Source organism: Neomonachus schauinslandi, chromosome 1 (genome assembly GCF_002201575.2).
Source record: "Neomonachus schauinslandi chromosome 1, ASM220157v2, whole genome shotgun sequence".
Lineage (NCBI taxonomy): Eukaryota > Metazoa > Chordata > Mammalia > Carnivora > Phocidae > Neomonachus > Neomonachus schauinslandi.
The window spans coordinates 46136941-46158392 of NC_058403.1; the positions used below are offsets into that span (position 1 = coordinate 46136941).

Consider the following 21452-nt stretch of genomic DNA (forward strand, 5'->3'; position numbering starts at 1 on the left):
GTATGTTTGAAGAGAAAATACTAGGAGAAAATATACCAGTGCTGTCAGTGGGTAACTGGTTAGTGAAGTTATAGGTGTTTTTTATTTTTCTTCTATTTTCTATATTTTCTACAATAAGTATACAATTACAAAAAGCAACACTAAGTTATATTAAGAGATTAAAAAAAGAAGGAAACACTTCAGAGATCAGAACATTTATGTGCATATCAACCATATTTTCCCAACCATGAGCAGTAGCAGCTGCAACTGAAATCAGTGATGGACTAATTCAAGTTATCTGACCTTGTCACCATAGCAAATAATAGCCTTTCCAAGATGGGTTTCTGCAATGTCCTTTAACTTTGTCAAGATTTAGATTGGTTCTCCTATTGTACAAAAATCTGTTGGAATCCTATTTAAATTATAGATTCCTGGGCCTTCCCCCTAGAAATTATAATTCATTTGTCTATGGATGTGCCCAGACATCCTCAATTTTAATAAACTGTCAGGCTGATTCATCTGATGCAAGTGGTCAGGCTGCCACACTTCGAGAAACACTGCCATAGTTGAACCTCCTTTAGAAGTAAGTTTTAAGTTGTGGCATGCCTGGCTGGCTCAGTTGGTGGAGCGTCGGACTCTTGATCTCGGGGTTGTAAGTTCAAGTCCTGCATTGGGTTTACTTAAAAATTACTTAAAAATAAAATCTTAAAGGGGTGCCTGGGTGGCACCATCGATTAAGCATCCGACTCTTGGTTTCTGCTCAGGTTGTGATATCAGGGTTGTGAGATCCGGCCCCATGTGGGGCTGTGGGCTCAGCGCAGAGTCTGCTTGGGTTTCTCTCTCCCTCCCCCTCTAAGCCGCCCCTGCCCCCGCACTTGCACTCTTTCTCTCTCTCTATCTCTCTAAAATAAATAAATAAATCTTTTTAAAAAAATCTTAAAAAAAAGAAAAGAAAGAAGAAATAAGCTTTAAGTTTTTTTTCACCTGGAACTCTGGCCTGCCTGGGTGTGGGAGGTTCAGTGGTTTTCATCAACCTGTGGGGCTTTTAAAACGCTGCAGATGTCCACATCCCTTCTTAGGACCTACTGACTCCGATTGTCTAGGAGTGTGGAATATGGGCATGTGAATTTTTAATAACTGCAGGTTATTCAGAACTGAAATCCCTGTGATAAACCAATTGGTATAGGAACACAATACTGGTGGGGCTTGTTTGTTTTACACTATATTGTTATGCTTTGGTGAAGACAACGTGGCTTGGGATGATGGTCATAGGTGGGGTCAGTTGCCAGAAAGTTACTGGGCTCCCATTGTTTGTAGACCATTGATGGTGCAAGCCAGTTTTGTGTCTTCTTAACTCTGATTGCACTACATAGTTTTTACCTCTAGATGGCAGCAAAGGCTAGTTATTTTATTAGAACAGTCCTAAATGTCATTCGCCTATCTTTTAAAAAATGATTCTATGTGTTTTTTTATTTTTTCCTGTATGAATTTTATACTTGGACATATTTCAGTAAATGAGATATGGAGCTTTAAAATGTGTCATCTCTTGAATCATTTTTATAGAACATTATGTCAAATAGCTCCAAGAAAGTTTTGTCCAAATTTGGAGTGCATATTGCAGGCGGAATCCATGCATATGTCTGTTTTAAGACCACACAGTAAATGTTCTACTCAGAGTTGGAGGCTCCTGGGTTCCATCAGAAAGCAGATGTCTTGGAGGAGATTAAGCTAGTTGGAAAGCTCATTCATAGAAGAAAATAATTTTTTTTTTTTTTTTAATGTTTAACTCAGTTCAACGTGGAAATTGGGATTTGGAATGGATTACAGGTCTGAGGATGCCAAATTCAGTGAGGCAGAGGCATTGGTTTTATCTAGGGAGCAGGAGAAAGAAACGGAGTACATGTGTGGAATGTATTCACTAAATTCTTGAAATGTTGGCTTACTTGGTCCACAGTTTCTAAAAAGAAACCAAGCAATCTACAAGACTCCCTGGTTACAGCAAGTCATTAAATGATATTGAGCCTTTGTGACCAAAAGAAGTGCCGAAAGGTGAAAATGTTTTCAGTTTTATTTGAAGTCTTAATTATGTAGCCCAATTTCTACTTGATGCTTGTGCTCTTTCATATTATCATGGAGGGTAAACATCTGAAAGCATACCAGAACAAAATCAGCATTTATGGGGAAGCTATTAGATCCTAGTTAGACAGCTGGAGTCAGGATGTTCCCTTTTCTGTAAATGAAATTAATTTTGTAAGTGCTTTGAACTTTTTGGAGATGTATTGGCAACATATTATCTAAGAAAACAGTGTTCCCTCAGGAGTGTTCCTGACTCCAAGGACTGCACAGGCCCTCAATACACCTTTAGCTCTAGAGGTTGAAAGACTCAAGGCTCCCAAAGACCTCCTATCATTTTGATTTGTGGTTATTGGGGTGATGCAGGGTGGGGGTAGATTCAGTGCTGTCTGACTCCCTCAGGGACCCAGCTGTGTTATCAGAATAACAGTATTTTGTATTTTTGTTTTTATCTCTTTTTAATGGGAAAGTGCATAAGTGATTATGATAGATGTGATGAAAAGGAGGAAATGATAAACTGGAAAAAAACATCTTTGAAATATTATTGCCTTAATTTCTTTTGTCTTTTGTATTGTTTGGTAAATCACTACTAATTTGTATAAAGAAAAAAAAGGAAATGACAGATAATGAATCTGGCAGATAGCCTGGAGTTTCATAAACTGCTTTGGGTTTTTTCTCTTGATTTTCTCAGAACTTCCTCATTATACAATAAAACTTCATCACTATAGATTTTACAGTTTTATATGGTGAGAGGTCCTTCAAAAGGAAACCCTATAGTTGGATTCGTTCATTCCTGTTAACCTCCTGTGAGAAAACGTTTGGTTTTAAATACTTGCAGTGCTATGATTTCTATTGAAGAGTTGTCTAGTTTCTGAGGAGGTTGATGCCTTTATTTTATAATGTAATATGCTTTGTGGTTGTACCTAGTTATATCCCAGTCTCTCTGTGGTAATTATACCATGGGCAGTGAGGACAATCCAAGAATAAACGTTGAAATACAGTTTTCAAAAATCCTTCCTAACCCAGTTGCTTCCATTTTGTACCCAGACACATAGCATCACATATAGAAATAGTATGCTAAGGTAAAATATACTAACCTTGAAGTGTTGTCTTCCTTGTTTGTCTCCTTTATTTTCCTTTTTTTTTTTTTTAAGATTTTATTTTTAAATAATTTCTACATCCAATGTGGGGCTCAAACACAACCCCGAGATCAAGAGTCGCATGCTCTACCGACTGAGCTAGCCAGGTGCCCCGTCCCCTTTCTTTTTATTCATCTGTCAGATTTTTTACCTCAGGTTTTGTTTTGTTTTTTTCTTTTTTGGTGATCTTCCCACCCCTTCTTTCTCATTTCTTCATTTGCACCCATTTAAGTTTTTTCACTTGTTCACAGGCTTACATTTTACAACAGCCTTGGGTCAGCAGTTAGAGCAGAAGCTGTGATGCCAAATAGACTTGGGTCTGCATTCTGGTTCTGGCACCAACTAGCTGTGTGTCCTCAGGCAAGCCATTTAGCTATTCAGACTTCAGTTTCCTCATCTGTGATACTTATCTGGGTATTAGAGTATTACTTTACTGTTCTTTGGGGAGTAGGAAAGACCCTGGCCCATCAAAGTTCCAGATAAGTGTTTGTTGTTACTAATGTTAACGGTATGAACTTTGTCTTTTTCCTTATATTTGTTCTTAAGATGCGTATTTCTTGATTATAATCATAACTTTTTTCTTTTTTTTTTTAAGGATTTTATTTATTTATTTATTTGAGAGAGAGAGAATGAAAGAGAGCAAGCACATGAGAGGGGGGAGGGTCAGAGGCAGAAGCAGGCTCCCCGCCGAGCAGGGAGCCCGATGCGGGACTTGATCCAGGGACTCCAGGATCATGACCTGAGCCGAAGGCAGTCGCTTAACCAACTGAGCCACCCAGGCACCCTCATCATAACTTTTTTTCTTTGGTTATTTCATCTTCCTTGTTTTTCTGCTTTACTCTCTCCTATTAATTATTGGAGACATGTTAGTGAGCATAGGAGTTGAGGCAGCCGACCAAGCAGTACTGTGTTTACTGGGCCAAGTTTCTAAGCAGTTCTGACCCAGAGAAGGATCTCTTCACACAACCTTTTCCTTCTTTATCCTACTTGGTCTGGTCATCATCTTTCTTTTTTAGAGTACCTGAAAACATACTATTTTCTACTTTTTTCTCTTTTCCTATCTTTTAATTGAAAAATGAAATGAAGTCCTTTGGCCCTGACATTCTGTGAGTCTATGAAAAGAACAAATGCAAGCCCGCTATGGCCACCAGGTGTGTTGTTAGCCACGTGAGCCTTTGTTGAACACCTACTACCAGCAGTATTTAAGTCCTGGGTAATGTAGTGCAGTGGTTCTTAAACTTTATAAGCCCAAGAATGAACCAGGAAGGTTGTTTAAATGCGGATTTCCTGCATTGGTTTTCATAGGTCTAGGCATGTGGAAATCTGTGGAGTCCTGAGTGATTTTTATAAGGTGATCAGTGACTGCATTTGAGAAACGTTGATGTTAAGAGTTTCAAAAATAAATGATAGTGGATTCTTGCTGTCAAGAGATTATAGCATAGTATAGTATAGTATAGTGTATGAGAGATTATAAAAAAGAGGCAAAATAAAGTGCTATAATAGAGGTACAAACAGAAGTATTTTGGAAACTCGGAGGAAGATTGGCATTTGAGATAGGAGTAAGATTTCAAAAGGAGGAACAAAGTGAGAAGCTTATTCTAGCCCTAGGAACAGCATGAGCAAGGTGCAAGGCAAGAAAGCTCAATGGTATGTGGGAGGATGGTCAGTACCGTGTTCTGGTGAGGATACAGGGGTTGTCCAGGGAGTTGAGGCAAGAGATAGAGGCCTGATAGAAAGTTTGGAACTTGGATACTCAGTAATGTAAGTGTGAAGTAAGTGCTGTTTTTGGTGGTGGTGGGGTGGAGAGGACTGGAGAATTTGATTAGGAAGGTACTGTAGAAAGATCACTAGCAACATGAGTGAAGATTGGATTAGAAATGTGAGGGGTTGAATGCAATAGATTAACTACCTTACACTACTGTCCGTATTGAGGTCTCGATTTGGGGAGTAGTAGCACAAATAAAAGGGGGAGGGCAGAGAAAGAAATACCAGGGCAGTGTGGCTGACTAGATCTGGGGAGTAAGCAGAAAAGTGGAGAATGGCTCCCAGATGTTGAACCTTGGAACAAGGAAGGTAGTGGACCATCATCAGAAGTAAGACAAAGAGCAACCCAAAAGGAGCAGTGCAGTGGGTGTGGGCACTTTCCAAGTTTGAAGTGTAGCTGGACCTTCCATGTGGAACTGTTTGGTAGGCATTGAAAACTTGGGAGATCTTGCTTTGAGAATCATCATGAGAGAAATTGTTGATACTATTCAAGTGGCTGAGAACCCAAGGGGAAAATGTAATTCTTTTCACCTGCCAATCTCTTCTTCTACGACAGATAATTCTACGTTCCCTGCCCAGAGCCTGACAAGTGAGTTTTATTGGGCCCTATTCTGTGCCTACATGCCCACCCCACCCCCCAACCCACCACAAGGCCACTAATCTTACTGATAAGAGTGTAACTAGTTCTGAGAGCAGCCCCCTACTAGAGGCATTTCTTCCCAGTTCTTGAACGATGCATAGTGATTGAATCATTATCCAGGCACTGACTGGCTAGCAGGGGGAAAGGAAATCCTGTCCCTGTCCTCCAGTGACCAGGCTGGCCCCTCTGCCATTGTGTCTGGGCTGAGCAGACAGATTACATAAACTTATATTCTGTGGGGGGATCTGCCAGTCCTTAGCACAGGGGCATTCAGTAATTATAGGATGCCCCCCCTGCCCCCCCCAGAGCACATTTCCTTCCTCATTGGCAGTCTGAGAAAACCTGGAATAGGGCCATAGTTGATAGGTTGGACTAAAAAAATAGTAATAATTGTCCATTGTTCTCCCTAGTCTTCTCATTACCCTTCTTAGGAGCTAAAATTAGCGGCCCTGGCATTTATATTTTCTAAAATTTTTATAATACATATGTATTATTCTTATAATCAGAAAAAAGTTTTATATAAAGAATTGTGTTGCTTATGCCTGTCACTATGAGAGATGTCATCCTTCTTCACTGAGATCCTTACCCATTGACCCCCTCCTTGTTACCCTGAAGGGATTGTTAGGTGTTTTAATGTTTCTTATGGGCCTTTTGGGGACCTGTTGCAATTTTTAGTTAACTTCTCTTTCTATAAAACTGTAATTTTCTGAAGCCCAATATCAATGAATTCAGGTAAGAACACCATTAAAAGGCAAAGAACAGAAAAGGGATAGCTCTTTTTTTTTTAAGAGAAGGAGAAAAGCAGTCAACTCACTAATAATGAAGAATAGTAATTTGTTCTTGAGAAATTGTTGTGAGTTGTTTAAAGAGTGGTTGCATTGAAGCAAGTGTTTTTATGCATTTGTTTATGAGAGATAACATTGAAGACCAACTTGACGACTTTCTCTAAAATGTCAGTTTTATTTGTGATGTTTCCTTGGTTTACAGTTATTTCATCCTGAATCAGAAGCAGAACTTAGAGACTGACAAGGTTGAACCCTAACACTTTTCCCCCTGAGCTCGGAAGATAAATGGTGCTGCTGCTGCTGCTTTTTTTTTCTTTAAGGTGATGTTCGGACCATCATTCTTTCCTTTTAAGATAATGGTGTTGCTTGAGAAGTGGAAATCCTAAATTAGGGTATACCATCCTGGAAGATTTTCTGGTCTTCTGCAGAGGCAGAAGTCCCACTACCTCTGGGCTAAGTTGCTGGTGCTTGTCTTTATGGTGGCTAGACTTTGATCCTTTGATTGTCTTTTCTGGAGGTGTTGGGTCACTATCAGGACTATCAAGGCACTACTTACTTATAAGCTTTGATATGCATGGTCGTGTTGTTCCCTCTGTGGATCATTTTTATTCACTTCTGTTGTTGTGCTCTCCAGCCACCTCTGAGCCAATCAGGTACTTCATACTCCAAGCTCATTCTGCATGCCTGGCATTTTCCTGATGATGAGGAATTGTGCTTCTCCTTGGTCTTGCTTTCTCCCGTGTCCTATCCACAGCACATCCCCAAGTCCATCTTCCCCATGCCTGCCCATTTATGTGAGGCATGGCCTCTCAACATTCATTATCTCTTATTCCCCAAACAGTAACCTCAGGGAAATGGGAGGAGTTGGAAGGGGAGCCAGATCCCTCTGGACTGTGGTGATGATCATGGAAGGTTTCAGAAAAGGTAGGGCTTGAGCCAGACTTTTCAGTGTGAGTCACTTGATGAGAGAAGAGAAAATTATCCATGTAGAGCAGTGGGGAGGAGGTAGGGGAAAGTCCTGTGTATATTTAGGGGCATTCCAAGTGTTCTGGCTAAAGTGGGAGACTTTTGAGATAAGAGTGAGTACAGGAATGTAATGTTAGGCAACCTGTCTATGCCCTTAAGTAATGGGAGAGGTTCAAATGCAATTTATTGTGCTTTCCACTTGTACTGCGGTAGCTTCTCACTATGTTTCTCTGGAAAGAGAATGGGACAATATAACTAAATTTGTGTTATAACGTCTCATTTTTGTCACATACTAACAGAACAACCTGAAGAAATTTTCCTTATATCTCAGAATTAAAATTTTTTATCTCTAAAATTGTGAAGATACCTACTTTATAGGGTTGTTGTGAAATAAGTGTATAAAGTATTAGTTGTTTCCATTATCTCACTTCTCTGAGGTGAGATAGAATGCTCCCTAGCATTATATTCAAGGCCCTTCACAGTCCAAGAGGACTGGGCCCTTAAGCCTTAACCCTGCCCCAACCATCTCAGTTGCAGCCACACTACACTGCTCATTGTTCCTTGAACATTGTTTTTTTCCTCTCCTACCTGCCCTCACACCTCTGCTCTTGTGGGCACCTCCCTGGAACACCTTTTGTCCTCTCTTTATCCTACTCTTCCTCATCTCTCATCTATTTCTGAAATCTAACCCCCGAACCTGCCCCCAGAGTAATGTGCTCCTCCTCCAAATTCCTGTAGTACTTATTATCTAAGAATTCCTTCTCTGTGTTATGCTCTTAATTACCTTTTAAGGTAGTCCTCAACTCCCACCCTAGATTCTAAATCTTACACTTGCATAACTGCCTTGCACCGCAATAAGTAATATTAGGTACTTCATAAATATTTGTTGGTTCATTCTTGTAGCTGATTTGTTGAAGAATGAAGAACGCTTGTATTCTAATAGAAGACATTTGTGCCTCTGGTGGTTATAAGCTACTACAGAGGGAATTGAAACTTCTCAGAGAGGACTCTTTGGAAAGGTCTGAACAGTAAAGGGTTATCTCTTAAGTTCTTAGGAATCCTCCTGAAACCCTTTTCACCCACTAAGGCAAAGGTGTTTGGTTCTCTAGACTTTTCTTTCTTCTCTTGAAGGCATGTGAGAAATGGAAAGCTCATCTGAAAACTCAAGTTTGTAATATGGTATTGAAAGAAACAAAGGTACAGTATATTAACACAAATATAAATGTCAAATACACACGTGCTTTGGGCCAATCTGTCAAATTAGTAGAAACAACTAAAGTCTTCAGTGCAGATTTTTAAAGTTGCTTTGAGGCTTATGTTTAGTCAGATTCAAGATTTTCATCTTTACATACCAGACATAAGACTTTTCAAATGAGCTGTTAAATTTTCCCCACAGCAAGTCCTGTAAAAGAGGAACTGGCTCATAGAGTTAGTCAGTCCATCTCCCTAATGCAGTGGTTCTCAAATGGAGGTGATTTTACCCCCCAGAGAACATTTGGCTATGTCAGGAGCCATTTTTGTTTGTCACAGTTGGGGGATGCTGCTTGACATCTAGTGGGTAGAAGCCAAGAATGCTCCTAGACATCCTAGAGTGCACAGGACATCCTTCCCCAACAAAGAATCATCAGATCCAAATTATCAATAGTCCTGAGGTTGAGAAAGTTTGCTCTAATAAGAAAAGAGCTGGTATGTTGAAGGTTAAAAGGCTAATTCATAGAATTTTAAAGAAGAAAACACATCTTTAGTGACCATCTAGTAGTTAGGACACCTGCAAGTGGGAAAATGAGGAAGAAGAAATTTAATTTCTGAAAGGAAGCTCATGCAGATAATCAGTTTGTTTATTTATGCCCAACCTTATTTCCCAAAGGAATTTTAAGCAATTTGAAAAGGGTGTCAAGCCATGGAGAAAATTCAGAAGTCATTGGAAGTTAGAACTAGATATGATCTTAGAGATCACCAAGTCCAGTTCTCTTTATTTCACAAAAATTAAATGACTTTTCTAGGGCCCCATAGCTGACTGGGAAGGGCATGAACTGGAACCTGATCTTGTTTGCTAGCCTCAAATGTTCCTTCCCACCCCATAAATCGACTTCTCTAAATCTTTCCTTGGCCTATTTCAAGCCTCAATTGCTCTGTGAAGCCTTGTTAATCTACTGTTCAGTCCTCCTTAATCTCTAGTTTACTGTGTGAATTTAGTTTGCACTTGATTAAATATTATCTAATACTCTTTTGTTTCTTGTCTCCTTCCTTTCAAAGGCAGTGAATCTTTTGTCTCCATACCTGCCCCAGTGTTCGTAGAAGACAGGTAGTTCAGTGGATGTCATGATCAGTGGATTAACCAGTTGTGTCCATGTGGTGCTTTGAAGAGAAGACATCGTGCATATCACTGAGACATATGAGTGGCATGTCAGTGAACCCATTCCACCTTTCCAGAGGCCTAAGGAATGCAAAGTGAAACAGGCTTTGTAGATCTGTAGGGCCTGTATACATTGTTAGTTATGCGAAGATGACTAGGCTTTCAAAAGCAAAATAAAACTCAGAGGCAAAAAAAATCCTAGATAACGTTACAAAAATATCATACAGGACCATTGGGCTATGGGGGAAAAAGGAAATTACTAAAATAGGAACATTTAAAAAGCTTTCAAAAACTGCCTTAATCAGACAAATTTTATTTCTCTTGATCAATAATTTTATTAAAAAAAACAAGTGAAATTTTAAAATGAAGGTACAAGTAAAGAAGATTATTCCTAGGATAGCTGACTGTAGCCCAGAGTACATTTTTATGGCACCATTTTAAGTGTAAAAACTAGTGTCCTGATGGAATGTTGAGATTTATATGTGCTACCATATGAACAGTGTTAAAGTTCATTATCAAATGATAAAGTACTTAGAAGTGTTGGCCAATTAACTGGCTGGACTCCCTAAGGATTCCTTACCCTACATTGCCGCCTTTGGGGGATGCCTGCTCTGATACATTTCACTGCACAATGGAAGGGTCCATCAGTTGGAAAGGAAAGTATTTGGAGTTTAAGTGAAAATGAATTTAAGGGGTTTTAAGATTGGGGACTTTATTGAACCACTTATCTTCCTTGCTCTTTTCTTGGCATTTGCTCCACTGTGGCCTAAGGTGAATGGAGTCCTTTGTTTTGGTTCATCCAAACTGCTCTCTTTAATGTGTGTTCTGGACCATTCCCAAGAAATGCTGTAGGGTTATTGAGGGCCTGGGATCCGAGGGAGAAACAGCTTGTAGGTGTCAGACAGCCTGCTACTGCTCAGCTAAAAATTCAGGCATCTATGCTTTGTTACAGTTGTAAAACTAGGAACCTTCCCACCTTATGAAACGATAGTTTTTATTAAGCTTTTCTTCTGAATAAAAAGAAAACCTGGGGAATGAGCGTTCTATTTGTCATGCCAGCCACTAGAGGGCAGAATAGCCACACTTCCTTGGACAGGTGTAATTCATTCTGATAGAGCGGGACTACCGTCAGAACACATTTGCTAATGTTTATCAACGTAGGAATTTCTAAAACAGTGAAATTCCTACTTTAGAGTGCATACTAATCAGCAGAGTAATTTGTTAAAAGTGCAGCTTCCTGGGTCCTACCCTCGGAGATTCTCACACATGTATGTTGGATTTTACTTTGAGAAACACAGGATCTTAATGTTTTGGGCATGCATTTTTGCCTGATTATGTTTTCTTTTAGGATTGCAAAGCAAAATGATTTTTGGAGGGAAAAACAATAACAGAAACCAAGGTATAGGGAAATTAGAATGTTGTTAATTTAAAGATCTTTCTTTGCCATTGTCTTATAAGTTTCAGAGGAGACTCACTGTAAAGATTCAGAATCAAAGAAGCTACCAAAAACATGTTTTAGTCTGGAGTTCTATGTCAGTCAGTAAAGATCATCAAATCCTTAGGCTTCAATTCTAAGAATTTTTTAATGAAATATCCTTTTTATGACCATCTTATAGTATAACCTACTTTTTATCCTTTGGGAAGACCTATGTCCTAATGTCTTGGTGTTGTGAAGTATAGTTGTGGGGACCTTCTGAGTAGATTTATGTAATTCTGTCATTATCTTGAACAAATAGAGACCTTCCTTTATATGTAAAGATCCAACTATAGTAATGCACATTGTCCTAGTAAGGGTGATGATTTTATTTTTGCCATTGCCCCCAGGGAACAGAGGCAACCTTGGAGTTTTGCCACTGTTCTTAAAAGGACAGAAGAATATGGAAAATCGTTTAAATCTGTGGTAGGATACTGCAGCTTAAAAAATTAAAGAGATAGGGGAACTGAGTAAAATGAAAATTGGTTCTGAAGCTGGGACTTCAGATGAAATGAAATGAAAGGAAGATATTTTATCAGATGTATATAAAAACTGTCTTCTGTGAGTCTCTCATGGGCCTCCTTCTTCTAAGAAAACAAACTTCCACCCTTACATATCTCATATGAAGATTTTCCAGTGTCACTTCCTTCCTCCTTCCTGGCTTTCAAGGTTCTTCTGTGATTATATACAAATGAAAAAGAAAGTTCTATAACCTTTCAAACATACACACGGTTATAAAAATTTAATTTTGAGGGGCACCTGGGTGGCTCAGTCAGTTAAGCATCTGCCTTCGGCTCAGGTCACAATCCCAGGGTCCTGCTTAGCAGGGAGCTTGCTTCTCCCTTTCCCTCTCCCCCTGCTTTTTTTTTTTTTTTTAAAGATTTTATTTATTTATTTGACAGAGAGGGAGACAGCGAGAGCAGGATCACAAGCAGGGGGAGAGGGAGAGGGAGAAGCAGGCCTCCCACTGAGCAGGGAGCCCAGTGCGGGGCTCGATCCTAGGACCCTGGGATCATAACCTGAGCCAAAGGCAGACGCTTAACAACGGAGCCACCCAGGTGCCCTCCCTCTCTCCCTGCTTGTGCACGCTCTCTCTCTGTCAAATAAAATACTTAGAAAAAAAATAAATAAAAATTTAACTTTGAAATTGAGGACTAAAAGTCTAGAATGTGTGAATGGGAAGATGCTCTTTTTTAATGTGTGATTTTATGGAAAGGGGCAGATGCTTTTTTTTTTTTTCAGAAATGATGCTGTCTTTACCATAAATTTTAATTAATAACACTTTTAATTATATATGTTATTAATATGACAGTGTTCCTAAATTCTGATGGTGATGTGAATTATTATACTGAAGTAATCCTCCCAGTAGAAGAACCTCTAAAAGAGGTTCAGTTCCTTGAAAGTCCAGTAAACTTTTAGTAACATTAATCACTTGGGATGCCTATTTGTAGTAAATATCTAGAGCAGATGATGAAATGAGAATTTGTGCATTATAATCACGGAGCACAGATCCTGTGGTATTAACTTTATTGTAGAGAATTGTTCTGGCTCACATGAGAAATTGAACCCTTACAAAACGGATGAACTATTCAAGAGCCCAGAGCTTTTCAAACTCTGTTAGTTACAGGTGCGCCAGGAATGGATGTCCCCTCAGCAGATGGGGCAAAATATTTTCTCTCTGGGCCATTACGTTACAAAGGTTGGGAAGCACTGCAAAGACTTTGTTCTTTCGTTCTTTCTACTTTCTGTCATGCTCCAAAATGTTATGTGTACCCTCTCTTGATTATACCTAAAAAAGCATCTTAGGCAGTAGCATTATCAATGTCTACTTTGAAAAATGTAAAATTAAGTATGTAGTTTCTTCTAAAGTTCTAGCCTAAGGTGACTTAAAAATAAAAATAGTTTTGGGGTGCTGGGTGGCTCAGTCGGTTAAGCATCTGCCTTCAGCCCAGGTCCTAATCTCAGGGTCCTAGGATAGAGCCCTCCATCAGGCTCCCTGCTAAGCAGGGAGCCTGTTTCTCCCTCTCCCTCCCTCCAGCCCCCGCTCCTCGTTCTCTCTCTCTCTCTTTCTCAAATAAATAAAATCTTTAAAAATAAATAAATAAAAATAGTTTTGAAAAACATTTAGACCGTCATATATTTTGTAATACAGTTGGGTCACTGCCGATTCCCAAGATAAATGTGTTGAAACAGAAGCTTTCTCATTCATCACCAGCCTCAGCTTTCATCCACATTTTTTTAATGATGATGCAAGCCCACAGCATTGGTGTTGCAGTTCATCACCATGGAAGTGTTTCTGTCAACAAATCCTCGCTTTGCTATCATGAAATTGATTTTGCAGGGAAAAGGAGGATAATCATGGAAGATTTCTTTTACTTCTAAAGATCTTCACAGTTTGCCTGGTTGTCTAAATGAATTGTGTTTAAAATCAGTAGCTGGCAGTAAAATTGACCAAACTAAATTAACAATTATGAGGTTGGAAAGGGGAAACTGGTAATGAGCTATTTTGTCTGATTTTTTTTTTTTTTAATGCAACTTGGGGACCAGATTTGTAATTTAAAATGTTCCTCTGAAAACTGTTGTTCTCTGCTATGGAAATATAGATCATTTTGAAAGAGTCCTATAAGGTAAGTATCAGAATTCTTAGAATGCTTTGGCTAAATTTTTCTCACTTATCTTGTAAATGGCATAACAATAATCACAGAAGAAATTTTCCTCAACTAACATAATGTATGATTTTTTTTTTAAATATGCCTTTTCTATAACTTGTGTTTGAAACTATCTTTGGCTTCTATTTGCTTGTTTAGAGGTGGGGGAAAATGCAATTACATTGTAAGCTTCTGAATATAGCCAATTTATAAGCAAGATAGGAAGCACCTACCTTAAATAATCCAAACTATTTTGGGATCCAGATAGGAAAGAAAAACAAGAATGACATTTTTGCTTTGAAGCAGTGTTCAAGAGCATATATCATAGTGGCTGATTTCAGGTTTGGATGCAAATACATATGTTTTATGAGGATTTTCACCTATAGTAGAAATACAGTCAACTCTTGATTGTCAAGGTAACTTGTGTTTTCAAATGTGCTTTTTCTGGCTTCCTGTCACATTTCATTTTTACTTTCACCATCAGCTCATATGTGCTTATAAAAGCAAATTATTTAATTTTATTCACTTAGTGTCAGTAAACATTTATTAAGTTCTCAATATGTGCTAGGCACTTTGCTGGGCACCAAGGATACTGAGATACATCTCAAGCAGGAAGTTAAGTTTGCTCCTGAGAGATCTTACGGTTCACTTTAAAAAGAAAGAGACATAAATTTTATTTATTTGAACCACTTCCTCTTCCTCTAATAATGTGTGATCAGAAGTTGACTGTAAATGGGAAGTGGGAAGTAGGTCCTACTTGTTTTTAAGGAAGAATTAATAGACCTTGTGAACAGGAAGTAAAATTCTATTATACATGCAAAAATATAACACAAAATGACCAAAAAAAAATTCAGCAAGCAATGGTAAAAATAACAAATTATTTACTGCTTTAAAATGTTAAAGTATTTCATCAAGACAAGTTGCAGTGAAATTAATGTGAGTTATGGAAAATGAAATACATAAAGATGTATTTATACAAGTGCAGACTAAATATTTTCCATACAGGTATGTAAATGAAAAGATATACAGTAAGTGCACACTTGGTATGACTATTGCAGGCAACACTTAGTTAGTTTCAGATACTCTTGGATAGTTCATGCACAAACCTTCCCAAAGTACAAGTTCAGTCAGTCTTTTGGGGGATGTGGAGGGATAATTAAAAAGGATTGAGTTCCTTGCAAAAATAGCGCTATAGACCGGATGAGGGTGAGAGTCGTCAGTTATATATATTACTTACTGTAATTTGTGATTGTCGAGGAAGAGGTGTGGCTGTTGGTGTAATAGTAATACTGCTGGTGACTTTATTGGTTGTTTTGTTTAGGGCCCCATTAGTTAAGCCTTGAGTTCGGTTATCCTGTGGTGGTGTTGAAGGGCTGGCAGGTCTCACGGGGCTGGCTACAGCTTGCATGTAAGGACTTCCTAAGTGAATGTGGATTTTATTATCCTCAGTAGTTATCACACTTGAACTGTTGCTGTTTGAACGCTGAAACTGCCATGATGACTGCCGGTCAGGGGAGACTCTGAAAATCGCATGCTTGGCACTGATTTCTATCGGCTCTGGGGAACGTCCCTGCTCAGGAGAGCCTGCTGAACCAGTCACAGCCAAAACCTGAATAGGTGACATTGTCCTTTCTGGAGTTACAGAACCACAAGACTCTGGGGTCTGTGCTCTGGCAAAGGTTGCCATGGTAATTGGGGACATGCTTTGCTCTAAATTCATGAGGCCTTCAGCAGAAGTTTTGGATTTCACTGGTGTTATGGAGGCATTTTGGAGGATGGTTATCCTTTGCTTTGGGGTGCCACAGTTTGGTATCACTGCAGTGCTTGTGTAAGAGTGAGGACTTTCTGTAGTCGGACTTGTGATTTCAAGAGTGGCTGTGTTTTGGACATGGTCTGGAGTAACTTTTATATGAAGTGGCTGCCCAGGCGTGTGGCTTAGGACTAGATCTCCAGGTTGCATGAAGTTGCCATTGGGTTTAGTTTGTATTTTTCCATTCTGAGGATAGCTCTCCTTAGATTTCATCCAAGGAATCCATAGTTTCCTGTTAACAGGACAGGGAGTAGATGAATTGCATTTGAAGGATAGCACAGATTCCTCGTCATTAGGTTCCTCATCCTGGTCCTCACTCTCCTCATACAACTGACCATTGATGACTGCTCGTTCCAGAGGAATGAGACTCTTATAATCGGGTGGCTCATTGTCTCCTACTTCTGTCTGAACTTCTTTAGAAAATACTTGAGGGTCAGAGATGATTCTTCCATTGAGACTAGGCCGGAGGCTCTTACTAAAATGCCGGTACCTCTCTAACTCTTTAGTTAGATTTTCAATCTCTCTTCCTAAATCTCTATTCCTGTTTTCTTGTTGATTGAGTTTCTTTTGCAGAACTGAATGATCTCCCTGGAGATGACATATTAGGTCCTCAGTTGCCATGTATTCATGAATTTTCTCTTTCAGTGCATCCACTTCTCTTGAGAGGTGCCCTGATTTAGCTTCTTCTTCTTGAAGGCTTTTGAAAAGCCATTGTTCATGGCTGGACTCTGTCTTTTCTGCTAACTTGTACTTATTAAGTTCCATTTTAACATGTTCCAGCTCTTCAGATAAAAACTGAGCTTTATCTCGTTCATTAGCATACCTTCGTTCTAGAGTCTCATACTCATCTTCTGTTTTCATAAGGTCGTCCTCAATGGCTTTCATATCCTTTAACTTCAGTCTCAGTCTTTCCACTTCTTGAGAGAGCTCTTTAATCTTATTGTTTTCTTGGTGTAATGCTGTTGTAGACTTACTAGAATCTTGATTTAATTTGTTTTTTAGAAAATCTTTCTCAATTGCTTCCAATGATTGAAGTCTATTTTTCAGCATATTAACTTTGGACAGGAGATCATTTCCTTTTTCTTCTTCTGCTTTCAGTTTGTTCTTTAGATCATCTCTCTCCTTGGTGACACTGTACATTTTTTCTTCCACATCAGTTTTGGATTTCAGTGCCCTTTTTGTTTCCTCAATCAGCTTCTCAGTAACTGTTGTCACTTTATTTTGCTCCATTTGAAGTTGAGAAGAAGCAGCTTGCAACTTATCTTCAGTTTGCTTTAATTTTTCACTCATTGTTTTCCTTTCATCTACCAGCATCACAGTTAATGTTTTTAGTTTAGTTAAGTCCTCTTTTAGGGTGAATTCTGTCTTTTCCAGCCGACTTTCAATGGCTTCTAGCTCTTTGATCCTTACTTTTAAACTCTCCAGTTCTTGAGACAACTGCTTTGTGGTCATCCTTTCTTTTTCTAAATTGCATTTCAGAGAGTAACATTCTTGTTTGCTTTTGTTGAAGGCATCTTCTAATTTGTCCAGAGCCATAATTCTTTTATTGAGTTTTTCAACCTCGAGTTTGAAGTCTTTACTCTGTGATGTTTCCTTTTCAAGCCTCTTATTGAGATCTCTGCACTGCTCCTCCATTTTTATGAGTTCTTCATCCTTCCCTTCCATTTCTAGCACACGTTTCCTGAGCTCCTCCACCTCAGCCATGATACCGCAGTTTCCATATTCTCCCTTGTTGATTTTTTCTTTTATATCTTGCAGCTCCTCTTCTGCTTTTCGTAAAGACCTGTTTGTCTCTTCTAACTCATCAATTTGCCGGCTGAGTGCTGCCAGCTTTTGTCGAAGCTGGCGATTTTGGCTGTCCTCGTTGGTGAGCTTTGCCATAATTGTTTCTTGGTTCTGGTGAAACTTTGTGGTCTGTGTTTGCAGTTCTTTCTCTAATCTGGTTGCCTTTTGCTCTTCTTCCTGAACTCGGGTTTCAGCGAGGGCTAGTTTAGCCTGTGTTTCCTTTGCATTTGTGGTTAGGTCTTGGATTTTCTGTCTTTGAAGGGCAAGCTGTGCTGTCAGCCTTTGTTGTTCGTCCACCACCATCAAAGCAAAAGACTTCAGTTTGGTCAGCTCCTCTTTCAGGGCAGTGACCCTTTTTTCCTTTTCTTGCTCCTTCTTCTCCTGGGACTTGGTTTCTTGGTCAATCAGCTTCTTTAATCTGAAAAATACAAGAGTGCATTTGATTGGTGCTTCACCAAAACTTATCAGCTGTGATTAAACATTTGTGTAATTTAAAGATTTTTTATTTATTTATTTGAGAGAGAGAGAGCGAGCACATGAGAGGGGGGAGGGTCAGAGGGAGAAGCAGACTCCCTGCCGAGCAGGGAGCCCGATGCGGGACTCGATCCAGGGACTCCAGGATCATGACCTGAGCCGAAGGTAGTCGCTTAACCAACTGAGCCACCCAGGCGCCCAAACATTTGTGTAATTTAAAAAGATCAATTAGCTATACAGAATATGGAAAGGGATTCCTGAATTTGATTGGAGAAGAGAATCTTGATAAACAGTTATCTTGCTTTTTTGCTTTCACTACTCCCTCTCCCCCAACCCCTTGTTGATTGGTAATAGTTGTAGTTCACCAGGAGCCTTAGTGGAAGAATAAAGGTAAAAAATAGTTGGTTTAAATTGCTTGTGTAACAGAATCTGTAGACAGTCTAGCCTGAAAGCTGTAAAAATAGAGTTTCAAGATGACCTGGCTTCAATATTGGTCCTACTCTACCAGCTAATTAACCTCGGCAGTTATTTAACATCCTTGAGTTTCAGTTTCCTGATATGAAAAATGGAGGCAATAATTGTATTATCTCAGTGGCCATTTGTGAAAATTCAATGAGATAATTCATCTAAGATTCTCATAGTGCTGGCACATAGTAAGCATTTGGTAAGTGTTAGTTATTGCTGTTGTCCTTTCTTATTAATGTGGCTATGGTTACATTTATAAAATGTTTTGCGGGGAGCTGGGTGGCTCAGTTGGTTAAGGCCCTGCCTTTGGCTCAGGTCATGATCCCACAGGGTCCTGGGATCGAGCCCCACGTCGGGCTCCCTGTTCAGAGGAGAGCCTGCTTCTCCCTCTCGCTCTGCCTGCCTCTCTGCCAACTTGTGCTCTCTCTGTCAAATAAAATCTTTAAAAAAATGTTTTGCTTGAACCATTATAATATGTGGCACATTAAGTTTGGTCCACAATTTCTTGATTCTTGGGAGCCTGGATGGCTTCGTTAAGCGTCTGCCTTTGGCTCAGGTCATGGTCCCCAGGTTTTGGGATCGAGCCGCACATCGGGCTCCCTGTTCGGTGGGAAGCCTGCTTCTCCCTCTCCCACTCCCCCTGCTTGTGTTCCCTCTTTCTCTGTCTCTGTCAAATAAATAAAATCTTAAAAAAAAAATTCTTGATTCTTAATTGAGATAAAATTCTATTCACATTGCTTAGAAGTTACACACTTCACTGATGGACTTTTCTGCCAATTAAAACTTGGTTTACACTAGCATAACATTGTGCCAGGAATCACTCACCTCACATATATCTTTATCCCCATAGCGACTGGCAGTTGAATGAGGGGAATTGAGAGGCATCTGAAGGGGTTTAGAGTTTTCATAACGTACAGCAAGAGCACAGGGTTTAATAGGAAAGAGTTGATTGGTTAGAGTCAGATGCTAGAAATGATGGAAGAAAAACTATCAGGAATATGATGATTCTATTATAATGTTACTTAATGTTTTAAATTTGTTGGCATAAAAGGATGTCTATTTACATGTAATATAAATTATCTCTTCCACACACTTTTCTCCTCAGCAGTGAGGTCATAGCTTTAAATTTGTGGCACTCTTAATTACACTGGGAATGGGCTGATTATAGAGGATATAATTACAGCTTTGCAATATTGTTATACAGAAGCTAAAATAGAATGGAATTCCTGAAGAATTGAACTAAAGGACTTGTTATGGGTGAAAAGTTTGTTTTCTGATCAAGCAGAGAGAGTTCATAGTATTTTACTATATCTTTTCTATTAGGAATGAGTTACTTACCCAATGCATGTCTTTGATCCTTACCATAAGACTTTCTTTTGAAAGTTGCTTAAGGATTTGTAAGGACATTTTAAAAGGAAACTGATTTGAAAGAGTCTTCTTGGAAAAGTCTTTCTTGAGATCCTAATCTGATCTTTTCCTTAATTATACTACATAAGAGGAGCATGTTTAAAATAACAGTATAATGGGGTGCCTGGGTGGCTCAGTTGGTTGGGCGACTGCCTTCGGCTCAGGTCATGATCCTGGAGTCCCTGGATCGAGTCCCGCATCGGGCTCCCTGCTCGGCAGGAAGTCTGCTTCTCCCTCTGACCCTCCCCCCTCTCATGTGCTCTCTCTCATTCTCTCTCAAATAAATAAATAAAATCTTTAAAAAAAATAAAAAATAAAAAAATAAAAAAAATAAAATAACAGTATAATGTAAGAATTCCCAATTTTTTTTTGTGGGGAAGATCCACTTTATTTTTTCCTGTTTTGAGAACCTGACAGGAGGCTGGTCCAAGGACTGCAGCCTGTGAAATTCTAAAGAAGCTGAGATGGATGCTGGGGTGGAGTTGATGAGCTCATCCACAGTCTTGGCAAGAGGCTTGCCCATGGCCTCTGGCCCTTTCCCACTCCCTATCTGAGACACCTGAGAAGAGAAAGATGGTGTCTCCTTCCTGAATGGTCATGAGACTTCACAAACCACTGATAGGTACGTCCACAGGCAAACTGCTTTGGTGGTGAAATAGTTACAAAAACTTTGGCAAAGTGTTTCTTCCTCCCACCTTAGCATTAGAATCATATATATTTTTTAAGATTTTATTTATTTATTTGACAGAGAGAGACACAGTGAGAGGGAACATAAGCAGGGGGAGTGGGAGAGGGAGAAGCAGGCTTCCCGCTGAGCAGGGAGCCCGATGCGGGGCTCGATCCCAGAACCCTGGAATCATGATCTGAGCCGAAGGCAGATACTTAACGACTGAGCCACCCAGGCGCCCTAGAATCATATTTAACAATGCTCTGAGCATAACTGCAGTGAAATATTTTCCCCTCTTTACATCACAGTTCTTAGAGTTTTATTAGAGAACAGCTTCACAAAAACTTTTCAGGATTTGTTTTCAACTTAAGTAATACCATGTGCCATTTCATTTTCAGGAGAAGGACATGTATTTTCTTAGGATATAAAAGATGGAAGATTATTTTGCAGTGTAATGAAGAAAGCATAAAAATTGAATGGTGATTAGTGAATCTTGGCAGAGCTATAACTGGCAAAAAAAGATTTTGAAGAAGTTTAAATTGTTTCCATTGTGTTCATTGTTTTTGGCAGCAAGCATGATGCATCTTTTTCATCATGGTTGCAAGGTTACGTATCTTTTTGATGGTTTCTGGAAATCAGCTGGCATCCCTTTCTGTTCCCAAGCCCCCATCCTACAAGGTAGGCACATAAAACTGGCAATTTGAATACATTTGCTCTCAGTAATTCCTTACTACTTATTTCCTAACAACCTGCTATTTCCCTGGGCCAGTCCCATGAGCACACCGTAAGACAGTCAACAGGCTAGTCAGGTAAGGCCTGTCAGGGAGGGAAATAGTTTATATGCAGAAAGAGTTATACTCCCAACCATCAACTCAGGAGCTTAAGGCCAGCAACCAGTGAGAACTGAGTATAGGAGAGAGGCCCTGATAGAACCTTCTCAGAGCCAGTGGGTGCCTGTAATGCTATTACACACTGTGTGTGTGTGTGTGTGTGTGTGTGTGTGTGTGTGTGTGTGTGTGT

The 21452-nt window shown here is 39.5% G+C and overlaps 2 protein-coding genes across 2 annotated transcripts in view; one reads left to right on the forward strand and one right to left on the reverse strand.

Moving 5' to 3' along the window:
- CMSS1 (cms1 ribosomal small subunit homolog) overlaps positions 1-21452 on the forward strand; it is a 373731-nt gene that overhangs the window by 9961 nt on the left and 342318 nt on the right. The gene's annotated exons all lie outside the window — the stretch shown is intronic.
- FILIP1L (filamin A interacting protein 1 like) overlaps positions 1-21452 on the reverse strand; it is a 108900-nt gene that overhangs the window by 2643 nt on the left and 84805 nt on the right. Inside the window, exon 4 of the mRNA XM_044919590.1 lies at positions 15062-17837. Within this exon, the coding sequence (XP_044775525.1) occupies positions 15062-17837 (2776 nt within the window). The remainder of the gene's footprint in view (positions 1-15061; positions 17838-21452) is intronic.